A 22,054-nucleotide genomic window follows, 5' to 3' on the forward strand; every position below is an offset into this window, starting at 1 on the left:
TTTGTAGTGTTTGTTTGGGGTGACTTGGAGAATGTCCTGCTGGTAGCAGCTTTTTTTGTATCTCTGAGAAGTTCCAGCACTCTTGATATTATGGGGAAAAAAGGTCTTGCAAGGATAGAAGCTTATATAGCCTGGCACCACTTTTTAATTTAAAATAAATACAAGACTTGTGGTCTGAGACTGTGGAGCATTGTGGTCACAGAAAAATCCTCTAATTGCCTCCCTTGACCCGCCATTATCACATCAGGTTTATTCAAATACATGAGAGCCCCAGTTAGCCTCTTGGAATTTCTGGGGACAAGTAGTTTATCAGCACAGTGGTGAGTGCAATGGTAAAGAGCATTCTGATGTCTTGTAGACTTTACAGAAAAAAGTTAAGCATTTAGTTTGGCTACTTTAAGTGGCTAGGATGGGCCATACTCGTGGCATGTTTACAGTGGAAGAGACTTTATCCATAGAGGCCTGCGCTGATACAAAACTGATATGCAAAAATGAGCGGCAAATGTCTGCAGGGTTCTAATTTTACCTACCTGGGAAATGCAGGGGACCCCACAAGGGAGGGAGTTTTGATTCTTTGATTTCATGTCAAGGTAAGGCAACCCATGTGGGGATAGAAACTGTTTGCAAGGCTGTGGAGTGGAGATAGGGAACCCCTGGGCCATAGTCTGGATCCAAACCCTGAGACTCAGGGGGCCACCTCCCCGGCATCTGGCCCACAGTAGAATGGGAGGTGGGGAGCTCTGAGACTTGTGAGCCAGACCAGGCAAACCAGGGTTGGTTCTGGACCACAGACTTGGGTGGGGGGCTGGAAGCAGCTCCATGCAGTGCCACTACCGCTGCTCCTGCCTGTGGCTGGGAGAATGTGGTGCCAGGAACCATTCATGGGAGGGTTTGCCTGCTGCTCCTCTTGGCTGGATTTTGATCACTGTGAGCAGAATGGGATGGTATGAGAGTGAGGGGGAGCAAAAAGCCAGGTAATTTTTTCTCCCCCCCCCACCGGCCCTGCCCCACATGGCCAGCTCCCACACCCCCATCCATCTCGCACGCACCCTGCCTATCTCTCCAACCTGTGGTCCACTCCTGCATCCCACTACCATCCAGCTCTCCCCCAGTCTGATCCTGCACCCCACTTCCAGTCCAGCTGTCCCACCCCCAGCCTGCTCATGCTCCCCTTTTCCTTACTGCCCTACTCCCTAGCGTGCTCCTTCACTCTCCTTCCCCGCCCCCCCAGCCTGCTTCTGCATCTTCTCTCCTGGCCAGGCAGCCCACTCCATCACCTGATCTCCCATCCATCCCTATCCCACACCCTGGCAGCCCCAGCCTGCACACTCAGCCTTCATCTTGGCCTCACTCCAGAACCTGGAGGGGGTTCACAAAATCTATTAATTATGGGATCCCAAACAAATTAATATGGCCTGTGGGAAGCCCTGAAGCTTGGTCCTCCCTGCCTCCTATGTCCTCCCTCCCTCCCTGGGGGGCTGGAGAGCTAAGGGAGTGAAGTATGTTTTGGGGCAGTGTGGGGGTTGCTTCTCACTTGTGTGGCCCCCAGTCCCAAAAAAGATTCCCACCCTGTGGAGTGTTCCTGCAGGACACTTTGGGGTGTTTTAAATTGTGAGCTGCCTGGAGGGCAAATCTGCTGTGTGAGTCTTGCACACTTTACCATCTGTGTGTGGTTCTGTCACCACCTCTGTGAAGCCTGTGGTGTCTTCAGTGAGTTTTGGATCAAGCAGAGATGGTAAAGATAGTCAGGATGCCTGGATTAGTTTTTGGATTTACAGATTAGGTGGATGTGCTGAAGGAATTTTGGATTTGAAGTGAGCATTTCCTGCTTTTGAACCAGGAAGGGAAAGGAGTGTCATCTTTGCCTAATGAGTTTTCTAGGTCTGATAGAGGATTCTGGGCATGCTGTCATGCGCTAACCCTGAGCCTATGATATTGATCAGCCATACTTCCATGATGCAGATCAAGATACCCTTGTGTAATACAATCTGACATTTTTACCTGCCAGCAGCATGCTCATCTTACCTACTTGAATAATTACCCTACATCTTGTTTTATGTCTTTGAAATGTGCTATTAGCAGCAGCTTAAGTCACTTGTTAGTAACATACAGCTATTCTTTCTCTAAATTTCACTCTGAAATGAGCAAACAGTAAATCCCAGAGCTGGGCAGGTTTTAAATCTTCCTTCTTGTTAGTGGCTTAGTTGGAATGAGCTTCTGTTCAAGGCAATACATGGATGAAAGCTTTCTCAAAGTGTTTAAGTATTGGAGAACTCTTAATGCTCCAGGAATTCTGCTATGCTATCTAGTCTTTTTCACAGAATTAAAATTTACCAGTGTCTCTCTTGTCTTCCAGAATAGTCGCTTTTACTGAAATACGAATGATGCTTAAAAGTAGGAGTACTTGTAGTATAAACTTAACTGCATCCTGCCCTCTGTATACCAAGTAACTTTTGTTTTCACTGCAATGCAGTGTGTTTGTAAATAAGAGAGAGTTCTGCCCCATCTTTGAAATGGCCTCCTATTTACACTTAAGCTGCTTAGAGAAGGTTGGGAAGGTTCCTATAATCTTATTAACGGGGAAGATGCTGAAAGATGTTGTTGGTCACTAATGTAGCTGAACTTTGTGTTTAAAAGACAGCAAGAACTGTATAGATGCACATAACACCAAACATTAAACATGGAAGTGCAAGTAGCAGAATGATAAATTACTCAGCACTACTTGAAGCTGGTAGTGACTCAAAGCATTGGGCTATGCCAGGAGAAACTGGCACTAGGGAAACAATGAACTACTTTGTAGCACTTGTGTGGGTTGTCTTTTGTATTGAAATATACAGTTGTGTGCATGTTTCAGATCTCTCTACAGTTGAAGGCTGAACTGTTGAACTTAAATTAATACTAAATAGCACAAGTCAAAGAATTGCCTGTTTTGATTCCTGCTGCTCCACATTAGTAGTTCAGGATGCATATTAAGAGGGAGCTGGCTGCAACACTTTATTTAAAAATCTTTGTAGATCAAAATAAAAGTTCTGTGCAAGAACTTTTATTTTGAAAGATGGTTCTGATTTTGGTCACAAAAGTTTTGGGCAACTAATGAAATTTCTCTCAACGCTTAACTTTTTTCTAACTGTGGTGAAATATTTATGCTACAAATTAATTTTAAATACAAAAAATTAAATTAGAGTGATAGCTTACCTTAAATTACAACACTATAATTTGTTCAATGGGTTGGTCTTATCCAGTGTACCATGCAGTCTGTTGTAATACTGGTGGTTTAATGCGGGGGGAAGGTATTCCTCAAACAGCAGTAGGGTGCATTGCAGAATTTGCAAATTGAAGGGCTGATGGTCAGACACAGTCCTGAGGTGGACAGCTGGGCATAATTGGTTGAAAATGGAAAGACTGTAAGTGGGGGGCTTACATTTCCCCCCCCCCCCCCGGCCAAAGCCTGGTGGCTAGAAATGGATCCAGTACTGTTTTCAAATTCAGATTTGCCATAAACCCCTGGGACTCCAACCAGAAATGAATTGATGGTCCAAAGAGCAACCTGCTTTTAAAAGGCACAACTTTTCCAAAACAAGATGCTAATTTTGTACCTCCATTGGCAAGCTGGAAATCCAGTGGTATGTAACAACAAGGAGATTTATTGGATGCATCTGACAAAGCAGGTCTTTGCCTGCGAAAGTTTATGCTCCAATAAATCTGTTAGTCTATAATGACTTCTCGTTGTTTTTGCAGGTACAGACTAACACGGAGTGTAACAGTTGCTTCTCAACTCTGTTTCATGATATCAAGCTTTAATTGCATCATTCCTGTCGCCATTCAGCACCCACCCCCTTTTTCTTTTTTTTAATTCCAGTTGTGACCTGACTCAAGTAGCATTTGAGCAGTGATCAAAAATGTGTGCTTTGTGTTTGCTGCAGGGGCATTTGCTGAGTGAGCAGTGACCTTCCTGGGTTCATGGGTTGTCTGCCTTAGTCAGTAACAAAAGACTCCAGAGTTTTTACTACTAGATCTTTGAGATTATATCAGAAATTGAAGACCATTACCTTGGTGGATGAGTTATTTCCGTCTGGTAGAGGCTTAATTGTGAATGGTACTTCTTGCCCAAGGTGCTCTAGGTGTTAATACTAATGTGTCTTTTAATGTGTTGTATAGACATGAAGGCTCAACTATTTTCTGCTATAGGATTTTTGCGCAGTCTGGAAGCTGAATGACTTTCCCCAAGCTACCACAATAAGTGAGTGGCAGAGATGAGAGGAGAACTGAAGAGTTCTGTCATGGTCAACTATGTCACTTTTAAATAAACCATTAAACAAGATTGGATAATGAATATGCAGGGAAGTGCAATATAATGGTGTTCTCTTTGAAGATGGGCATTGCTACTTGTAATTCCAGGGAAATGCTGCATTTGGGATGGGATTCAGAATGCTCAAATGTATTCACTTTTTTCAGACAGTGTTCCTTCAGAAAGCAAAATTAAATGATCCCTGTTGTCCTTTTGACCAGTATCTGTAAGGTGACTGCTTGGGTGGTAGCACCAGAGAGATTCAGTCTCTGCCCAGCTGATTAGCAGAGCACTCTTGGCAGATGGCAGCATGTGTGTCTATTGATACACATCACACAAGTTTCAGTGCACAAAAGAAAATTTAATCCACTCTTGGATTTGAAAAATAGAGGGAACACTGCTCTGGACTCCAGATTGATAGGTAATATTTCAGAAATGCCAAAAGTCTTGCTCTGTTTCAAAACTTGTTTTACTCCTCTGTCATCCTTAGTGGCCACTAACTTAGTCTTTTCCTGACAAGTCTAGATTTCTTCCTTCTCCTCACCAGCTGACTCAGGCCTTGGTGGTTGTGCAGTACTTCTGTGGGGTTGTTTGCAGCTGTGCTAGCAAGTCATGTACATGGTCCATGTGGTTTGTAGCACAGAAGTCTCAGACATGAACAGGCAGAATCTTACATTAGACTAGGATATCGTTCTTGGACTTTGGCTTCAATTAACTTGGAAGATAAAATGCTACGTAAGGCATTGGCTCTGAATTGGGATATGTTATAGGAGATGGGTATAATATTAAAACAGTCTGCCATCAAAAGAACTCCTAAATACTAGCGAGTTTCTGTGAAAATGTCTTTGGGATCCAGGCAGCGTTCACATTTATAGGTGTAGTTTGAGCTCAGCCTGATGAAGGCTGCAGATTTCAGTTTAGTGGCCGTAGTTCTTATGCTGCCCCACGGGACATGGGGGAGTGAATGTTTGTATTGCTATAGCACTTAAGAGCCAAGTCGTGACTGCGGAGCACTCTGTACTAGGCAGTTTACAAACATGGGTATCCAGAAAAAGATGGTCCCTGCCCTATGGACCCTTGTAACTGAAGATGGAGTAGATATTAAATTTTAACAAAAATTACCGTGACAGTGTAGTACAGTTCATAGTCTCAGATAAAATCATTAATTCTTTCTGTGATTAAAACTAGATGGGCTGTTACTAGGTGGGACTGGTTGAAACTATCAGATCTATAAACTTGCTTCTGAGGTATTGTACTCCATATCATGATACAGAAAGCCAAACTGAAATAGTTAACTTTTTTTCTTAAACTCATATCACTGATCTCATAATGGTTATAGTTCAGATCAGTATTCTTGAGCTTCTACAACTCCAGGGCAAACTGCAGAGACTAGAGTGCATGGTAGGATACACTGCTTCCGTAACTGGGTCTTGGCTTCCAGAGCTGTATGCACACGGCGATCAGTAACGCTTCATTCCCAGTGTGAGATCGTACAGTCTCATCCATTTGCTTAACAGGGGTAAGAACAAATTCAGTAACTGCTTTTGAGGAATGATATAAGGAGGCTCTTTCTGGAAACTGTATCCTGCTGAGTATGTTCCCTTGTCTGTCTGCAAAGTCTAGTTGACAGAAATGCTAGTAATATCCAGTAGAGGAAGGGGGTGGGAATGCCTTTGGCTCTGCAGATACTGTATTGGGGAAGTAACTGTATTGAAGTGGAGGCTTTGCCTTGCTTTTCTGCTGCATTATCAGTACTTAATTGGAGCACGTCTTCAGACTGTTTTTTTGAAGACTTTGATAGGGAAAGAGATGGTAATTAGTGCCAATTTACTCCCTTGGATATTCTGCCCGTATTTTGTATCAGCACTGGGCTCAAAAGATGTGTTTAGAGTTTTGTGAACCAATGTAGCAAATGGGGAATTTTACAAGATTTGAATAAAAAGGTCTGTCTTTACAGAAGGCTGTAATTCAAAATGATTAAAAATCAATGTTTTTTTATCATTTTAATGCAAAATTTAATGACTGTGGTGGAAGGAGTGGCTTGCCTTGGAGCATTGTGCTAACTCATACCGATAGAATAAGGGACCAGGCCCATTTAACTACAAACAAATGGTCCGTTTCTGCAATCCGCTTCCTGACAGGTTTCTAAGTGTTGAAGAACTGGAGATCTTTTGATAGGCTATGTGAATAATATACTTGGTCTTCAGCAAGCAGGAAGGAAATAAAATGGTATGGTGAGCATGAATAGTCCAATAAATACTTTTGCAATTTTTACTTTGGGGAGAGCTGTTAGATTTCAAAGTTTATCTTCCAGTGGTGGTTTCATTTATGAAAATTATATGGAGGCTGCACAAGGCTGTACAGCATTGAACAATATCAACACTGCCTCATAAGAATCCTAATTATCTCTTGGGAGGATAGGTGCACAAACGTAGTGTCCTGGAAGAATCAGACATGACCATCTTTGAAGCCATTATCATTCACCTATAACTTCATTGGACTGGTCAGTTGGTTTGGGTGTCTGTTTTGGGAGGCACTGATCAGATTGATTGTTTTTTCCAAATTGGAGGAAGGACAGAGGAGCATTGGGGCCAGAGGAAGTGATATAAGAACATGCTGAAGGCACACATGGAAAGTTCAACATTTGTGTCAACACTTGGGAGAACCTTGCCCAGGACCATTTCCAGTAGAGAGCAGTAATTTGTGAGGGCATGGTGCAATTTGAGAGGACCCCCTGCAGCACAGACAAGAGGCTGAGAAGAAGCTTGGAAAAAATTGCCTTGCACACCTCCAACAGTTACTAACACCTGCCCCTTCTGTGACAAGACCTGCGACTACAGAATCGGGCTGGTCAACCGTCAATGGACTCAAAAATAAGAGGGTGAAATGAAGACATCCTACTCGTTACTGAGTCAAGAGAGATGACAAGGAACTGTGATTGGGGTAGCAAACTGGAAACTAAGTGGAAGAACTAAATTTTGTCACTTGAAAGGAATTGCAATTAAAGAAGATGCCAAAAAGCAGCTGAGATTCCATAGAACCTACATGCTGTCTTACTGAAAGTCATCCTCTTTAAGGGCTGCTCATTTAGGCTCCCATGCTGCATTGACCTAACTGATGAACTAATTAAATTCTGGGGCTTGGTGTGGGCATAGGTATCTGCCCACTTGAATGATCAGAGCCCTGTATTTAACATTTTAAGCTTGAATTTTTTTTCTTTCCCTCTAAATTAACCTGCAGAACAGGGGAATTGAATTTTCAATTTCTGTCCACACTGAATTGAATAGTCTTATTTTTCCTTACTTCGTCTACTTTGAGTCTCAAACTCAATTAACCTGAGGGCCAATGACAAGTCTCAGATCCTGCTAGTGGGCCCTGTCTAGCAGGGCTGGGGGATAGGTGGGTGTGTCTATGTCAGAAAAGCACAGCGGGACTCGAGTGGCTTCTGTCTGCTAGCACTGTGCTACTGACAGCACATCTTTGTGTACCAGGGGAGGTGTGCAGAGTGATTTGAAGCAAAGCAAATGGGCTGGCATGGGAGATGGCGGCCAAGGAGAACACAGGCTGCTTTCCTGCAACTCCTGCTGCTGCAGTGAGTGCAGAGTTAGAGCAGCCCCTGCTACTGCCCCGCACTGGGTGCTCCAGTAATCCCCTGATTGAGGAAGAGGGTGGAATGATGAGGTGGGGGCGGAGGGGGGTTGGGCTTGCGAGAAGTGCATGGACACGCTCCCCTGGGCCACAGGGACTCTCATGCTGGATTGTGGAATTGCTCAGGCCGTAGTGGGGTGACCAGGTGCTGAATGACCGGAACGTACCACAATGTTTCCTCACTGGTACTGTCCTCTACTACTACTCCAACTTTGCCAGTCTACTGTACTCTCGACGGATTGGCACATAACTAGCTGGCTCTGATGTCAGCAATCATCAAAGCGTCCTGATTCAAGGGCTTTATAGAAATGGCCATTTGCTTTCAATGGCGCAGGTGGGTGGGGGAGAATGAGGACAATGCATTCTGTGATGACCTCACACACCCACAACCACTTGTGGTACTTTTTTTTTTCTTGTAACACATTGCCCCCCCCCCCCAAAAAAAAAAAAAAAAAAAGGCAACGGGGCAGCAGGAACTGTGGGACAGGTGCCCACAATGCACTGCTGCAACAGTCAATCTTAGGCAATTTACTTGGGGTGCGCTAAGTCAACTTTGAGAGCGGGTCTGGACACTCAACTTCAATTTTACTAAATCCAGTGTTTTTAAAAAAATCAACTTTAACAAATTCAACTTCAATCACAAGTGTAGACATAGCCTGAGAAGGAAATGAGGTAGGTAGAGAAGCTGAATGCTTTAACACTGGGGATCGGGAGGAAAAGCGGAAGAGGGGAGAGAAGGTTAAACATTAAAGCATCCTTTGCGCTGGAGGGAAGGCAGCACGTGGTGGGCTTGCTGTGCCTGGGGAGACTCGAGGAGAGATCCAAGTGTAAGCCTTCCCCTAGAAGGACAGAAAAAGGAGAGAATAGCATGAGGAAGAGGAGGAGGGTTCATAAGGATATGTTACTACTTTCATGTTACAGTAGTTCTTGCAGTTCAGAAGAGATTGACGTGACCTAGCAGCACCACTGGAAAGTAACAAAGGTTTAAAATGTTTGGGCGGGGGGCGGGAGGGTTTAAATGCAAAATCCTCACCCTTATCTTCCTTTCTCCATCCCCTGTCTTTAGGTTAGTTTGTGGCTGTTCTGTGCAGTTTCCCATAGGGTAGTGGGAACCTTACACTTTACATCGGAGACAAATCAGCCAGTCACACCTTTTTCCACACTTTTGCTTCCTTTACTTACAAACAGTAATCATGGGGGTTTACATGTTCCAGTTTTAAATGTATGTTAAATAATTGCAGTTATGTAACTCACCTGCTGAGAAATGCAATTCAACTTACACCAGTTGTTCCAAATTAGAGCAGAGCAGAAGAGGCTTGCTGTATGTGGATCCAGGTTAAATACTAGAGCAGGCTTTTATACTGGCTACAAATGAATCAGGGAAACATTGTTTAAAACATAGTAATTGTTTTGGAATGTCAGCCAGTCAGCTGTGTTGAATTCAGTTGCAGAATTCAAATATATGTAAAACCTAATCTTCTTCCCCGCCTTCCCCCTCCTTCAGAGATTTTTTTTTTTCCAACAGTTTCCAAAAATTTTGAGACCAAAAAAAAAAAATCATGTGGTGGAAACAGAATCATCCCTGTAATATCACTTATTTAATCCACATGTAACACAGTTGCTTTAGTTTCTATTATAAATAACTAGTTCAAAAACAAACTGAAACCTCTCTCCTAAGAATGTGTGGCTGAAGCTATTTGAGAGGATAGATTCTATTCATATGTGTGTCTACTTATAGGTGAGGAATTTGAAACTGGAGCACGAGCAGGAGAAAAACAAGATCTTGTCAGAGGCACTAGAGGCTCTAGCCACTGAACACCATGAATTAGAGCAGTCTCTTGTTAAAGGATCACCACCTCTGAGCATCCTTAGTGAGGAACAGTTCTTTGATGCTGTTTCAGGTAAGCAAATAACACCCAAAACTTTAATATGTGGCAAGTGTCTATATATTTTTTTCTTAAAAACAGGGCCCAGATCATCTAACTATACCTTTATAGGGTGCTGGTATGAAAAAGTACTTCAGCATTTGCTTTACTGTAGGACTTCACGTACTTCGTTAAACATATGCTTAAGTACCCCCTGAATCTGACCTAAAGCCGTGGCATGTTTCCAATGACTAAGAGCAGAGGATGAAAAACTTCACTTGTGGCAGGACTGCTCACTAGAATAGCTATTCCCTCAACTTTTTTTCGTATCAAATAGTACTTTTTAAGGATGTTCCATAAAGACACAGGCCAAGAAACTTTCCATTACAGCAGACACTGATTCGCAGAACTTTTTTTTTTGCTGCTTTTATGATATTTCATTGAGTTGAGCTATAGTGTCTTCAGTCATGAGCTGGAGGGTGGATGAGTGTTTTCAAGATTCCAATTCCTCCTCTTCTTCCCCAAACTGAAATGTCTGTACTGCAATAATATTTCAATGCAACCTTTTAATTTTGTAAGCATGTGAGGACCGTAGCACATGCAGATTTTAGGGAACAATTTTCTGAAATATTAGAATTCCAATCTAGTGACAGTTTGAAGTAAGAAGAAATCCATCCCCACCCCAGCCAGAGCTCTCACCTTCCCAGTACCCAACCCTGTGCCTCAGCCCCGAACTAACTCACACATTCCAAATCCCTTGTCCCAGCCCCTCCCCCATGAATTTTGTGTGTTCCATAATGATGTCACGTCCGCAATGGTGCACGTAACAAAGTTCATTCCACACCTCCCCAACTAAAACTAGAGGGAACACTGCTGGACAACCATATTAGAATCTGTGTCCTTAATATGCAAATACTCTGCAATTCACAATATTCTTGTATCTTACAAGTGAAAGTCACTGTTCTAATTTTGTTTGCATATATGCAATGTATTGCTTTTAGAAACATTAAGAATAGTTACTGAATTAATGCCACTCTACTAAGACTTTCTCTGAATGCCATGTATCGTTTATGTGCTTATATATAATTCATTGTGACATCTACTGATATAGCAGGAAATGGCCAATAAATTCCAGGTGTTACATCAAATTATGAAAGGCACTCTAATTTGTATAGTAGAACTCATGTGCCTCATTTTAGTATGTCTTACAACCATTTAATATAGTGCCATGTCAAATGTGAACTCTCAGCTCACAGCAGCTCAGGCTGGATCCAGAAAACCTAAATTAACGAACAGTGAGTAAATTCTAAACAAGGGTGTTCACACAAGAGTTTGAATCAGTTAAACCCACGTCAAATTCATAGTGGCTTCAGTTGAGTTTCATGTAACTAGTTATGGAAGTAAGTGAATAAAATTTTGAGTTGAGGCCACTCTAATGCTGAGAAACAATCCACAAGGGATTTAATCTGATTTAACTAATCTACTTCATATTCATATCTTCAGTTAATTTTAATTTTCCTGGGTGTCTCCTGTGTAGACAAGTTCTGACTGAGCCCACATTTACAGGTATCTCTAACCTCCCATATTGAAAATATGCAGAAACTACTAAAATTCACAAAACAAACTTAAACAGCAGCAGTATGGCTCTTCATGCCAGAGTCAAGGTGGACTCCCCCCAAATCTGTCTAGTGTACCTGAATAAGAAAGAAGTGTGTGGGGGCGGTATTCCCAAGCTCATCTAGCCTGGAAAACCTTTGGGTAACACTACAGACATCAGGAAGTATATTCAAAGTGAGTCAAATTTTGGAGGTTCTAAAATCACGAATTTAATGTCTGCAGTACAGAAACTGGCTAAACGGGTAGAAACTGGGTGAGTCATAAGTAGGCAGGAAATCCTGGCTGTGAATATCAAAGCAAAACTGCCTTAGACTGGCAAAACAAAATGTCAAGCATTGTTTTGGTAAAAACTAAAATTTGTTTTTATTTGGCCTATCTTTTAGTGTAGTGCTTAGTTTCCAGGTCTGCTCTAAATATGGTTTTAATGATCTGTAGCAAACTGCTAATGTGGCTGTGTTTATGCTGTGTAAAGATCCATATGGCAAATGAAAACCGAGGCCTAGCTAGCTACAAAAACCCTTATGATGGAACTGTCGTCACCCCGTTTTTGAATAGATAAGTCAGTGCAAAAATTGTATGCACTAATCTCTGCATTTGCAGCATTTGTTCAGCAAAGATCCATTCACGTTAACAGTGTTCCACTTTGAAGATGCATGAATTTCTGCCCCAAACTAATGTGTGTGTTACTTGGTTTGGTATTGTTCTAGTGTCTAATCTCCTTGGAATCCCTGTCTTTTTACATGATTGTTGCTGTGTTAGTCCAGCATATTATTCTCTGAGTTCCCGTTACTAGAATTTAGCACTCTTGTGCTTAGGCTGTCAGGGTTTGTTTCTCTGTTTATGGCAGAGAAATATCTTCCCTTGATTTAGTGTCCTAGGCTACATCTGCACTATGAGATAAATTTGAATTTATTAAAAATGATTTTGTAACACTGGGTTTTATTAACTCAAATTTGAGTATCGTCCCCTCCCTACGAATTCCCCACAAAGTCGACTTATTGCTGCCACACTCAATTGCCAAACATTGACTGTTGCAGCAGTGCATTGTGGGAACCTATCCCACAGTTCCCTCATCCTTGTAGCATTCTGGGTGTTTTCACTGTTGCAGCATGGGGGGGAAAAAGGCCCGCAAGTGGTTGTGGGTATAGGATGTTATCTTCTCACATTGCATTGCTCTCATTCCCATTCTGTGGAAAGCAAATGGCCATTTTCAAGAAGGAAAAGTAGGACATTGACAAAGATTGCCAGATTAACTGAAATCCCTTGCTTCTATAACTGAATTATCAAAGATTTTACAAAAAACAGCAGGTGTCTGTCTTCTCAGCTGGCCCTCCAGCCACTGTCACCCCTCCCGTGGTTACAGAAACATGATCCCTGAAAATAGTACAGGAACAATGCAAAGCTTGAAGAAAGAGTAGGATAGTAAAAATTTATAAAAAAAAAAAAAAAAAAAGATTCTGAGGCAGGGTTCTCTGGCATCCCAGCTCATTACACGGAGGTGCCTAACACACATGAATTCTTCTGGGATCAGCCAGGAGTCTGTCTTCTCAGCTAATCTTCCAGCCACGTTCCCCTGTGTTAAGGGGGGGCCAAAGTTTGAGGAAAGAGAAGGATAGGGTTAGAACTAAAATATCAAAGATTTTACAAAAAGTAGCGGGTATCTGCAATGGGCTTAAACTGCAACAAGATGTCTGTCTGTGTCGTCTTAGCTGGCCTTCCAGCCACTGTCTCCTGTGTTGTGGAGGCCAAAGCTTGAGGATGCAGAAGGTTAGGAAAAATTTTTGGTTTCTCATTTCACTACAGATTTGTCCAGCGCAGGGGATGGAGCTTGCCAAATTTCAACAAGCAGTGTTGCTCAGGCTGGGGCGGGGACAGCCCCTGTCATTGCTATAGGGGGGGTGTGGGATCTGTGGCCACAGAGCCAGATAACATGCTCCTCCCCCCCCTCCCCCCCCTCCCCCCCCGCAGCAGCAAGCCCCCCAGTATCTTTTTTGGTCTGGGAGCGATGTGGGGTCTGTGGCTCTAGGACAAGTTGAGATGATCCCCTGGGCAGTAGCAGGCCCCCAAAAGTCTGAGCCACCGGGGCTGAGACCTCCCTTGGGTGTCTGCAAGCCCCCAAAAATCTTACCTGGCCTTGGAGTTGTCGCCGGGGATGCTTCCTGGCATATGGTCCACACTGAACATCGGGCACATCCTTTTATTGGGTCAGGGGCTAACAATATGATGTAGTTGGGCTGGGGGGCTTCACAAATGTAAACCGCAGAAAATAATTTCCTTGGCCTCTTTTTCATGTACAACACCCCCTTCTCCCACCAAACAGCCTAGCCACCGCATAGTGCAGCGCAGCAGGGCAGGGGCTGGCACCAGAGCCGGCGGGGGGACCCCAACTGCCCAGCTTGCAGAGGTAGAGACAGACCCAACACTGAGTTCATGGTTCTGTTTTTAATGAGTAGAGACTCTCACAGCGCTGGTAGCAAAGAAAGGAAGAAGTTTCTCAGGCTCTCCTATGAGCATGACCCCCACAGCCGTGGGCTTCCTGATGCCAAACACACATTTGTGGCTTCCTGTTACCTAATTCCTACACCCCTGGAGAGCAGCAGAGATGGAAGTGGCCAGAGTGGAGGACTGTGGTGCATTGTGGGATACGTACTGGACACCTTTGAAGGCTAAGGAATTCAATTCGGACATGACACTTCCACACTACCCTTCATTCAGACTTTTAAGGTCAAACTTGAGGCTACACCCAGCCACTTGCAACTATAGTATGATATTGACCTTAGTGCTCCCTAAATCAAGCTAATGATATTTGCAGTGAAGACAGTGATGTCTTCCTTGGTTGTTTTTTGTTTTTTTTTTAAACTTGTAAATCTCAATTTTCTGTTTTATCCCCACCCTGGAACATTTTTATACCCATGAAAATTTGTCTGGATCTGTCCTTGCAACATACATTTAAAATTTATATCATGAAAGTAAATAAAATATGTATTTTAGAAGTTTATCAGCAGGTGTAACAAAAATATTAGAAACAAGTACTCAATAGTCAAAAAAAATAGTAAAATTTAGTATTTTACAAAACAAAGACATTTCACTGAACTTAATGAGACAGTTGAACTTGCTTTTGCTTTTTGCTAACTGTTGTATCCTTGGAATTGTTGTAGCAAGTGCACATTGAAGATCATCTTCCATGCTTAATTTATTTCAATTTGTTTTAAATTGTAAGCAGATTGAGCAGCCCAGTTCACCCGAAAACATCTTTGGAAGTGGAAGTAAAATTCTCAATACAACCTCCAACAAAAGTGTGTAGTCCACTCTGCATCTGATCCAGAACTGATTGTTTGGCATGGTGCAAAACTCTGCTTTTATATCATTGCTGTTGATCATAGCAATAAATTGCTCCTGGGGTGACTCTTCCCCCTCCTCCAGCCCCTGAGAACCCCAGGATTTTCACTTGCATTAGTGCAAGTTAAGTGCGAGTCAAAGGTGTTTATATAAACTGCACCCCCTCATGTATTCATAGTAGTTATTTCATAGAAAAAGAAAAAATACATAAACACCGCCACCACACTGCTTACGCTGGCAGGGGCAAGCTGTGTGGGGCAGACCCACCGCACCCTCATCTTCCCTGCCTCAGCAGACCCAGCGCCCCTACCGGCCGCTCATGGCAGGCTGTGGTGGGGCCCCACAGAAAGCAGGGGGTGGGGGGATGTGCTGACAGCACTGAGTGCAGAGCTAAGGTAGTAATATGGAAGGTGGTGCAGCGTATAGGGCCAAGCATGTGTGTGGAGTGGTAGTGGGGTGTGTGTGTGTGTGTGTGTGCACGTGCGTGCACTAGGGGCTGGTATTGTCAGGAGAGGGCGTGTAGAGGTAGTGAAGTGTGTGTACAGACAGCATGTGTGGTGGTGTTGCTGTACCACGAGGCAGGTGTACGTCATTGCTGGTGCCCCTGTGTGTGCAGGTGAGGCCCTAGAAGAGTAGGGTGTGTGGAAGTGGGGCAGTGAGCAGGGGCAGGGTGTGTATTGCAGTGGGCTCATGTGCAGGGGAAGGGTGTGCTGGTAGCACTGTGGGTGTGTGGGTAAGCACTGCTAATGCTCTGTACAGGGTGTGCGGGTGGCAGTGGCACTACGCACAGGGGCCAGGGTGAGTGTGGTGCTGTGCACAGGGGCAGAGACTGGCAATGAAACTTAAACCCCCTCTCAGCTTGAGCTGGCAGATTTTTGGAGAACTTACATGGCAGAGAGTCCCAGCCAGGACTGCCTGTCCCACATAAGAGTTTCAAAATCAAGCAGGGGGACCCTGGCAGCCCCTCGGCTGGAGGGGCGGGGGAAGCCCTGCAGCTTGAAGCCAGCTGGAGCATGGAGCCCTGGCCAGTAGTGCCAGCCATGGGACCTGATTGGTTGGGTGCCAGGGGAAGTCCCTGCAGCTTCGAGCTGGCTGAGGCGCAGAGCCCTGACCCGGCTCTCAGCCTCTTCTGCCTGCTGTCCGCAAGCATAAACCTCAGTGCCCCGCCCCCGTACCTCACCTGACAGGGGAGTTCCGTGCTGTCCTGCTCACCCCCACTGCTCCTCCTTGGACCACTTTCTTCTCTGCCCAGCTCTGCGACCCTCTTCCCCCCTCCTGCAGCAGGGGAGTTCCCTGCCCTGCAGGCTTAAATGGACTCACTTCAGTCGGTTTCAGGGTGGCTGTTAAACCACGTAAATTGAATTCCATTTCAGCGCTTCAGGGCAGGAACTGGGAGCCCGCAAGGAGTCAAGTGGCAGCTCAGGAGCTGCAAATGGTCCGTTAAGAGCCACATGCAGCTGGGAGCCGCCCAGCCGGCGACCCTCAGACAATCTGATCGCTACCCTTGTGTTGGGAATCCCTGTGGTACGTGGGCTGTCGTTCTTTTCAGCTATGTGGAAATCCCTCCTCTTCTCTAATCTGGCTAGTTCTGACAAAACGTGTGAAAAGTCTCCCGGGGGGCACTAGAGCAGCTCCAAATCTGGGAGCTGTAAGGGAAAGGTGACTATGTGAGTACAAGGCATTTATTGAAGAGGGATGGGTAGCGTAGCTACCCTTGCCTGAGGGAGCATAGTAGACTCAGTGGTTTGCCTCACTGAGCTCAGTGGATTAGCTTGATAAGGTGAATCCCAGTTAACACAGGAGAATTAAGTCCTGGAAACGGAGATTAAACCCTTCATGGGGAAGGGGATAAAAGGGGAGAGAATAAATTGTGGTGTAGAGTTGCCGACAGACGTGGCTCTCTCAGACCCTAGACATCAGGAGTCTGAAGTAGAGAGAGACTTGCCCAGAGTGTCTGACCAGAGATAGCGAGCCTCCAGGTAAGACAGCTATGTATATCTTTTTATTGTTACAATGGTGCCAAGAGAATACTTTGTTAGAAGGCTTTCTGGTCTGATCTAGTTGGGCCTACACCAGCAGCTCTCAAACAGTAGAGTTGTGACCCACTTTGGGGTCTGGACCCTATTTTAATGGGGTTGTCAGAGCTAGTTGATTGGCTTAGACTTGCTGGGCCCTGAGCTTTGAAGTCCAAGCCCCAGCCCATTCAGCCCTAGCAGCAGGTCACAGGCCCCTTGCCTGAGGCTGAAGTGCTGGGAGCTGTGGGGCTCCAACAAGCTTAGGCTTCAGGCCCTCCTCCTGGGAAGACAACTGTTGCCAGAGGCTGAAGAAATACATCCTAGAATACTTGAGGAGTTGACAGAAGAGGTATCTGAGCCATTAATTATGATTTTCTGAAAAGTCATGGGAGACACGAGATTCCTGATCACTGGAAAATGCAAATGCATTGCCCATCTGTTTTTTGTTTTTTTTTGTTTTTTTTAAAAGTGTGGCGTGGGAATGAGGATAACCTGAAGAGTGACAGACCTGTTGGCTTAACTTCAATATCTGGAAGGATAATGCAGCAAATATTTAAGCAATACATTTGCAGACACTTAAAATATGATGTCTAACTGTATAGATTTGTGAAGAACAAATTGTCAAAGTAACCTAATAGGTTGTTTTTTTGAGAGGGTAACAAGCCTTCTGCATAGGAAGGAATGGGTAGACATTGTGTAACCTTGACTTTGAGGTTTTGATTCTGTTTCTCATAAACTAGGAAAGTACAACTTAGACGGAGCTGCTCTAAGGTGGGTGAATAATTGACCGGAAGAAAACAGTATCAGTGGTTCATAGTCCAGCTGAAAGGACATATCAAATGGAGTCCCGCAGGGACTTGGTTCAGTTCTGTTCAATACCTTCATCAATTATTTAGACAATGGCATAGAGAGTACACTTACAAACTTTGCAGATGAGGGGAGGAGCCGTAAATGCAGTTAGGCTTAAAATTCAAAATGATCTGGACAGACTGGAGAATGCCCTGTAGTAAACACAGGGGAATTCAGTAAGGACAAGTGTGCAGTATTTCATCCATACAAAATAGAAAATGACTGCCTAGAGAGGAGCGCTGCAAAAAGGGACCAGAGAGTCCCAGTGGATCACAAGCTATATACACACACCAACAGTGTAACACTACTGCATAAAAAGCAAATGTCCAGGGATAGGTTAGGAGTATAAATAAGAGAAACAATTTTTACAGCAGGGGTGGGGAACCTGCTTGCCTAGATCCACCCCAAAATTTGGGGCTCCCCTCCCAGCATCCAGCCCACAGTGAGTATAAAGCCCCAGTCCTCACAGGCCAGAGTCAGGCAAGCCAGGGCTTGGTCTGGCTGGCTCTGCTTGGCAGGGGCAGAAAACAGCTCCATGTGCCACCACTCCCCCTCCCACAGCTGGGAGAACAGCGGCACAGGCCCCTGGGAGCCTCTGTTTAGCTGCAATTCCAGCCAATCAGAGCAGTGGAGGTGGGAGTGCCTGGGAGCTGTGGGGGAAAAGTCTCTTCAGGGAGCACTTCTCAGCGCTGCTGTTCCCCTGCTGGGAAGGGATTGGGGGCGTAGTGATGGCACCGTGCTAAGGTAAGTGTCTGTACCCTCCCTCTTGCCTGGACCTCTTGCCTCTAGCCCACTTATGAAGCCCCCACTGCTGCCCCCAGCCCACTCATGCACCTTACCTCCCACCCAGACCACACACCCTTAGCCTGTTCATGCATGCTCCCGCCTGCCCAGACCCCATATCTGCTCCCTGCAGCCCCATTCTGCACACTGAATGCCCCTCCTCCCCACATTTTTGGTCCCAGCCTGGGCCCTCAGGAGAGTTAATCTGGCTTGGGAAAAGTCCTGAACCTCAGTCCCCTTTTCTCTACCTTCCTGCCAGTGGGGCTGGAGCATGAAGGGAATGAGGTTTCTCAGGCAGCAGCCGCATCAGTGGTCCCTGACTGTTTTTCTTTTTTTTCCCCGCTGTGGGTCAGTGGCCCCTGACCTAAAACTCCCCCTCCCCCGAGTCTCTAACTGGTCAATGCAGACTAGGCCTCAACTAGGCAGCGCCCTGCCACAATACCTCACCAGGCAGGGGAGTTCCTCAACTGTAGAATACTGTCCAGTTCTGGGCAGCACACGTTGGAACGACCTGGACAAGTTGGAGAAAGTCTAAAGAAGAGCAACAAAAATGATTGAAAGGTCTAGAAAACATTACTTCTGAGGGACCATGGGGTGGGGGGAAGTGTGTCTAGTCTGGAGAAGAGAAGACTGAGAGGATGCACCTTTAAAAGCTGCTCCAAGGAAAAATTATTCTGTTTAACTTCTGATGGTGGGATGAGAGACGATGGGCTTAAATTGCAGCAAGGGAGGTTTAGATTGGACGTTAAGAGAAATTTCCCATCAGGATGATAAAGGGCTGGAAAACATTGCCTAAAGATTGTGGAATCTCCATCATTGGAGGATTTTTTTTTTTAGAGCAAGTTAGGCAAAGGCAGTCAATGGTGGTCTAGATATGGCAGGGTAAAGTTGATTGCAGGGGACTGGCCTAGAGGACCTCTCAAGGTTCCTTCTAGTTCAATGAGTCTAAGTTCTAAAGTCAAGGAATAATTGTGAAGAGAAAATCTGTTTTTTCAGTCTGAGGCTGTTGCAGTTGAGACAGCTCTATTGGTCACTGAAAAATAATTCTTTATTAAAAATCAAGTTCTTACTTCAGCCTGTCTAGCCTTTGACTTATTCTGTACTCCCAACAGAGCTGCCCCAAATGTTTGTCTTGTCTTCACTGACTTTCTACTGCACAGTTGTAGAATGCAGTCATCCGTGTATGAACCCAGGTGCTTTTAGTCTTTGCTTTAGTAAAGATGTACAGTTTTGTTTTGTTTTTGTTTTTTTTTTTCAACATGCTGAAGGTCAGGTAAATTCAGCTGTGCAGTGCAGTCTGGAACCGCTGTTAGAGGAGGCACTGGTTCTGTCAACATACTGTTAAGATCACAGTCTTGTGACTGGGGTTTGTAAGAAATTTCTATGTATTAGGTTGAAACTGTGGAGCAGAAGCTTTTATTCTTTAATAGGGAAAGCTTTTCAAATCTATGGACGTCCACTTTGTGTCTGTGGGCCCTGTTTACGCCTTAGATTCAGATGTAAATATACCTGTGTAGGGCTTTATTGATAGGTCTGTAAGTCTCACCATCCCCTATAGCCACATCATTCCCGTGAAAACAGATGGTACAGGGCTGGTTGTAAAGATTTTTGGAGCAGTCTGGTGAGAGGCTTTTGGAATTGACACACTCTTTAGCAAACTCACTCTTGTGGAATGTGAGTGACTCCTACAACCAGCCCCAGCTAGTAGTTCCTTTCACCCTTAGCGTTTACATTTGTTTTTGATACTTTGTGTAAGGATGTTGGTTAATTTTATTTTTAAATAAAAATGCCAGTCTCCTTTACATTGGGTAGGTGCAGACTCTGTCACAAAGTCTGTCAAGTATTCTTTAGGGTTTGGTGCACAGAATGGGGAGGGAGGAGAGTAAAAGGCATATATATATGTCCTACAGGATCAGAGTAACATTGTATATTATCCTATTACTTAAATTACCAGCAACAAATCCGATAGAGGAAGGAGCCAGGAAACCCCTTTATTGGACAACTAGGCAAAGCCTGTCCAGACAGGCTTAACACTCTGTCTGGAATTGATGCTTTGGTTAGATTTTTGGTGGTGTTTGTCTGTAGATTCCTCAGCCAAAACTTCAGAGTCACATTTTCTCAGCACTGTTGCACTGAGCCCCACTTTGCTGTGGGCTTTTTTTTTTTTTCCTCCTGATCACATTTCTGGTGACTCGTTCAACCCAACCCTCTGCGTACCATCCTATGCTATAGAATACCATGGGGGAGGGTAAGAATATCCCTTTTGTGTCTACCCATTAGACAACAGGACTGATAAAAAGGACCCCTTATTTTTAATTCATCTTTGGTGTGACCTTCCTGAGCTGCCTTTATTAGTGGGTCTGACCTAGCATATTGATGGTGGTTCATGTACTCCCAGCAGCTCAGTCACCTCTTCCTCCTAGAGTCAGATTTCTTGCAATAGCCAATTAATGTGAATCTGTGTTGGCAGTAGAAGTGACTTGACTAACAGTAATTATTTCTTAATCTGTCCATTCTGCCCACCTGAGCCCTATTTCTTGTTTGGTTTAATGTTTATTTTAATATACCTTCATGTCCTCTTGGGATCACTGAACAAGCACTTAATCCTTTTCTGGATTTTTGTATCTAGATCTCTGGTGCAGGAGTTTCTCAGAGCTTGTCCGTACTTAAAATGTGACAGCAGTACAACTGCACTACTAGTGCTTTAATATAAACACGGCCTATAGCCAACCAGAGGTGTTTTCCCATCACTCTAGGTAGTCCACCTCCTCAAAAGGCGGTAGCTAAGTTGACTGAATTCCTTCATCATACCTCTCTCAGCAGGGGACATAGATGGGCTTTAATCATGCTGCTCAGGGGATGTGGGCTTTTCCACATCTTAGTTATAGTGGTTATACTAACTTAACTTTCCACCGTGTAGACCAGGACTTAGCTGAGGTGGAAGTGGATCAGGATGGTTTTTTCCCTAACTACCCCTGTTTCCTGCTGGGTAGAGTCAGAATTAGTGTGACCAATTTATAATAGAACTAGGAAGATGAAGACGTGAAACAAAATAGACCATTCTTACCAAAGACTAAGCTGTTCTCCCCCTCAAAGCTGGCTGGCTACTAGCCTATCAAAACAGTAGTTGAAAATAGTGTTGTTCTTGGTGACTAATAGTACAGTCCACGGTGTCCATAAACTTTGTACCCTGGAAATTCAGATATGCTTGGAAGTTTCATGGCTGAAAGATAACCTAATCTAATGTAATCCATTGCGTGCAGGTCCTCTGCTCTTCATGTTTCCCCTTTGGGGCATATACAGTTGATTTGGAATTGGTTAAATGTGTTGCATGCACAACTGAACGAACAGAATAAATTTAACAAGTGTACTTCTTGCGTAATGTGAGTACGGGAAGAACAAGAAACTGTTAATTTAATATGAAACTCTAAAATAAAAACTTTATTAACTAGCATTAGTTTTTGGTGGGCCAAGCCAATAGTTCTAACGTGATACTGGATTTTAAACTAGCTAAAATGGATTCACTTTTATCTAAAAGCGGACTTACTTCTATTGTGGGGCTCAGAATGTTTCCTCTTTCTGTCCCTTGTCATTCTCCCCAAAGACCCAAGGTCTTTAATCCATTCTAGGTGCGGAATAGCAGCAGTCTT

At 44.3% G+C, this 22,054-nt stretch overlaps 1 protein-coding gene across 3 annotated transcripts in view; it reads left to right on the top strand.

The window, feature by feature from the left end:
* Window positions 1-22,054, top strand: part of OSBPL1A (oxysterol binding protein like 1A) — a 129,291-nt gene that overhangs the window by 71,594 nt on the left and 35,643 nt on the right. For all 3 annotated transcript variants that reach the window (XM_074987280.1, XM_074987281.1, XM_074987279.1), the window contains exon 16: window positions 9,675-9,837. In XM_074987280.1, coding sequence (XP_074843381.1) covers window positions 9,675-9,837 — 163 coding nt within the window. The remainder of the gene's footprint in view (window positions 1-9,674; window positions 9,838-22,054) is intronic.

This window comes from Carettochelys insculpta, chromosome 2 (genome assembly GCF_033958435.1).
Source record: "Carettochelys insculpta isolate YL-2023 chromosome 2, ASM3395843v1, whole genome shotgun sequence".
Classification (NCBI taxonomy): Eukaryota; Metazoa; Chordata; order Testudines; family Carettochelyidae; genus Carettochelys; species Carettochelys insculpta.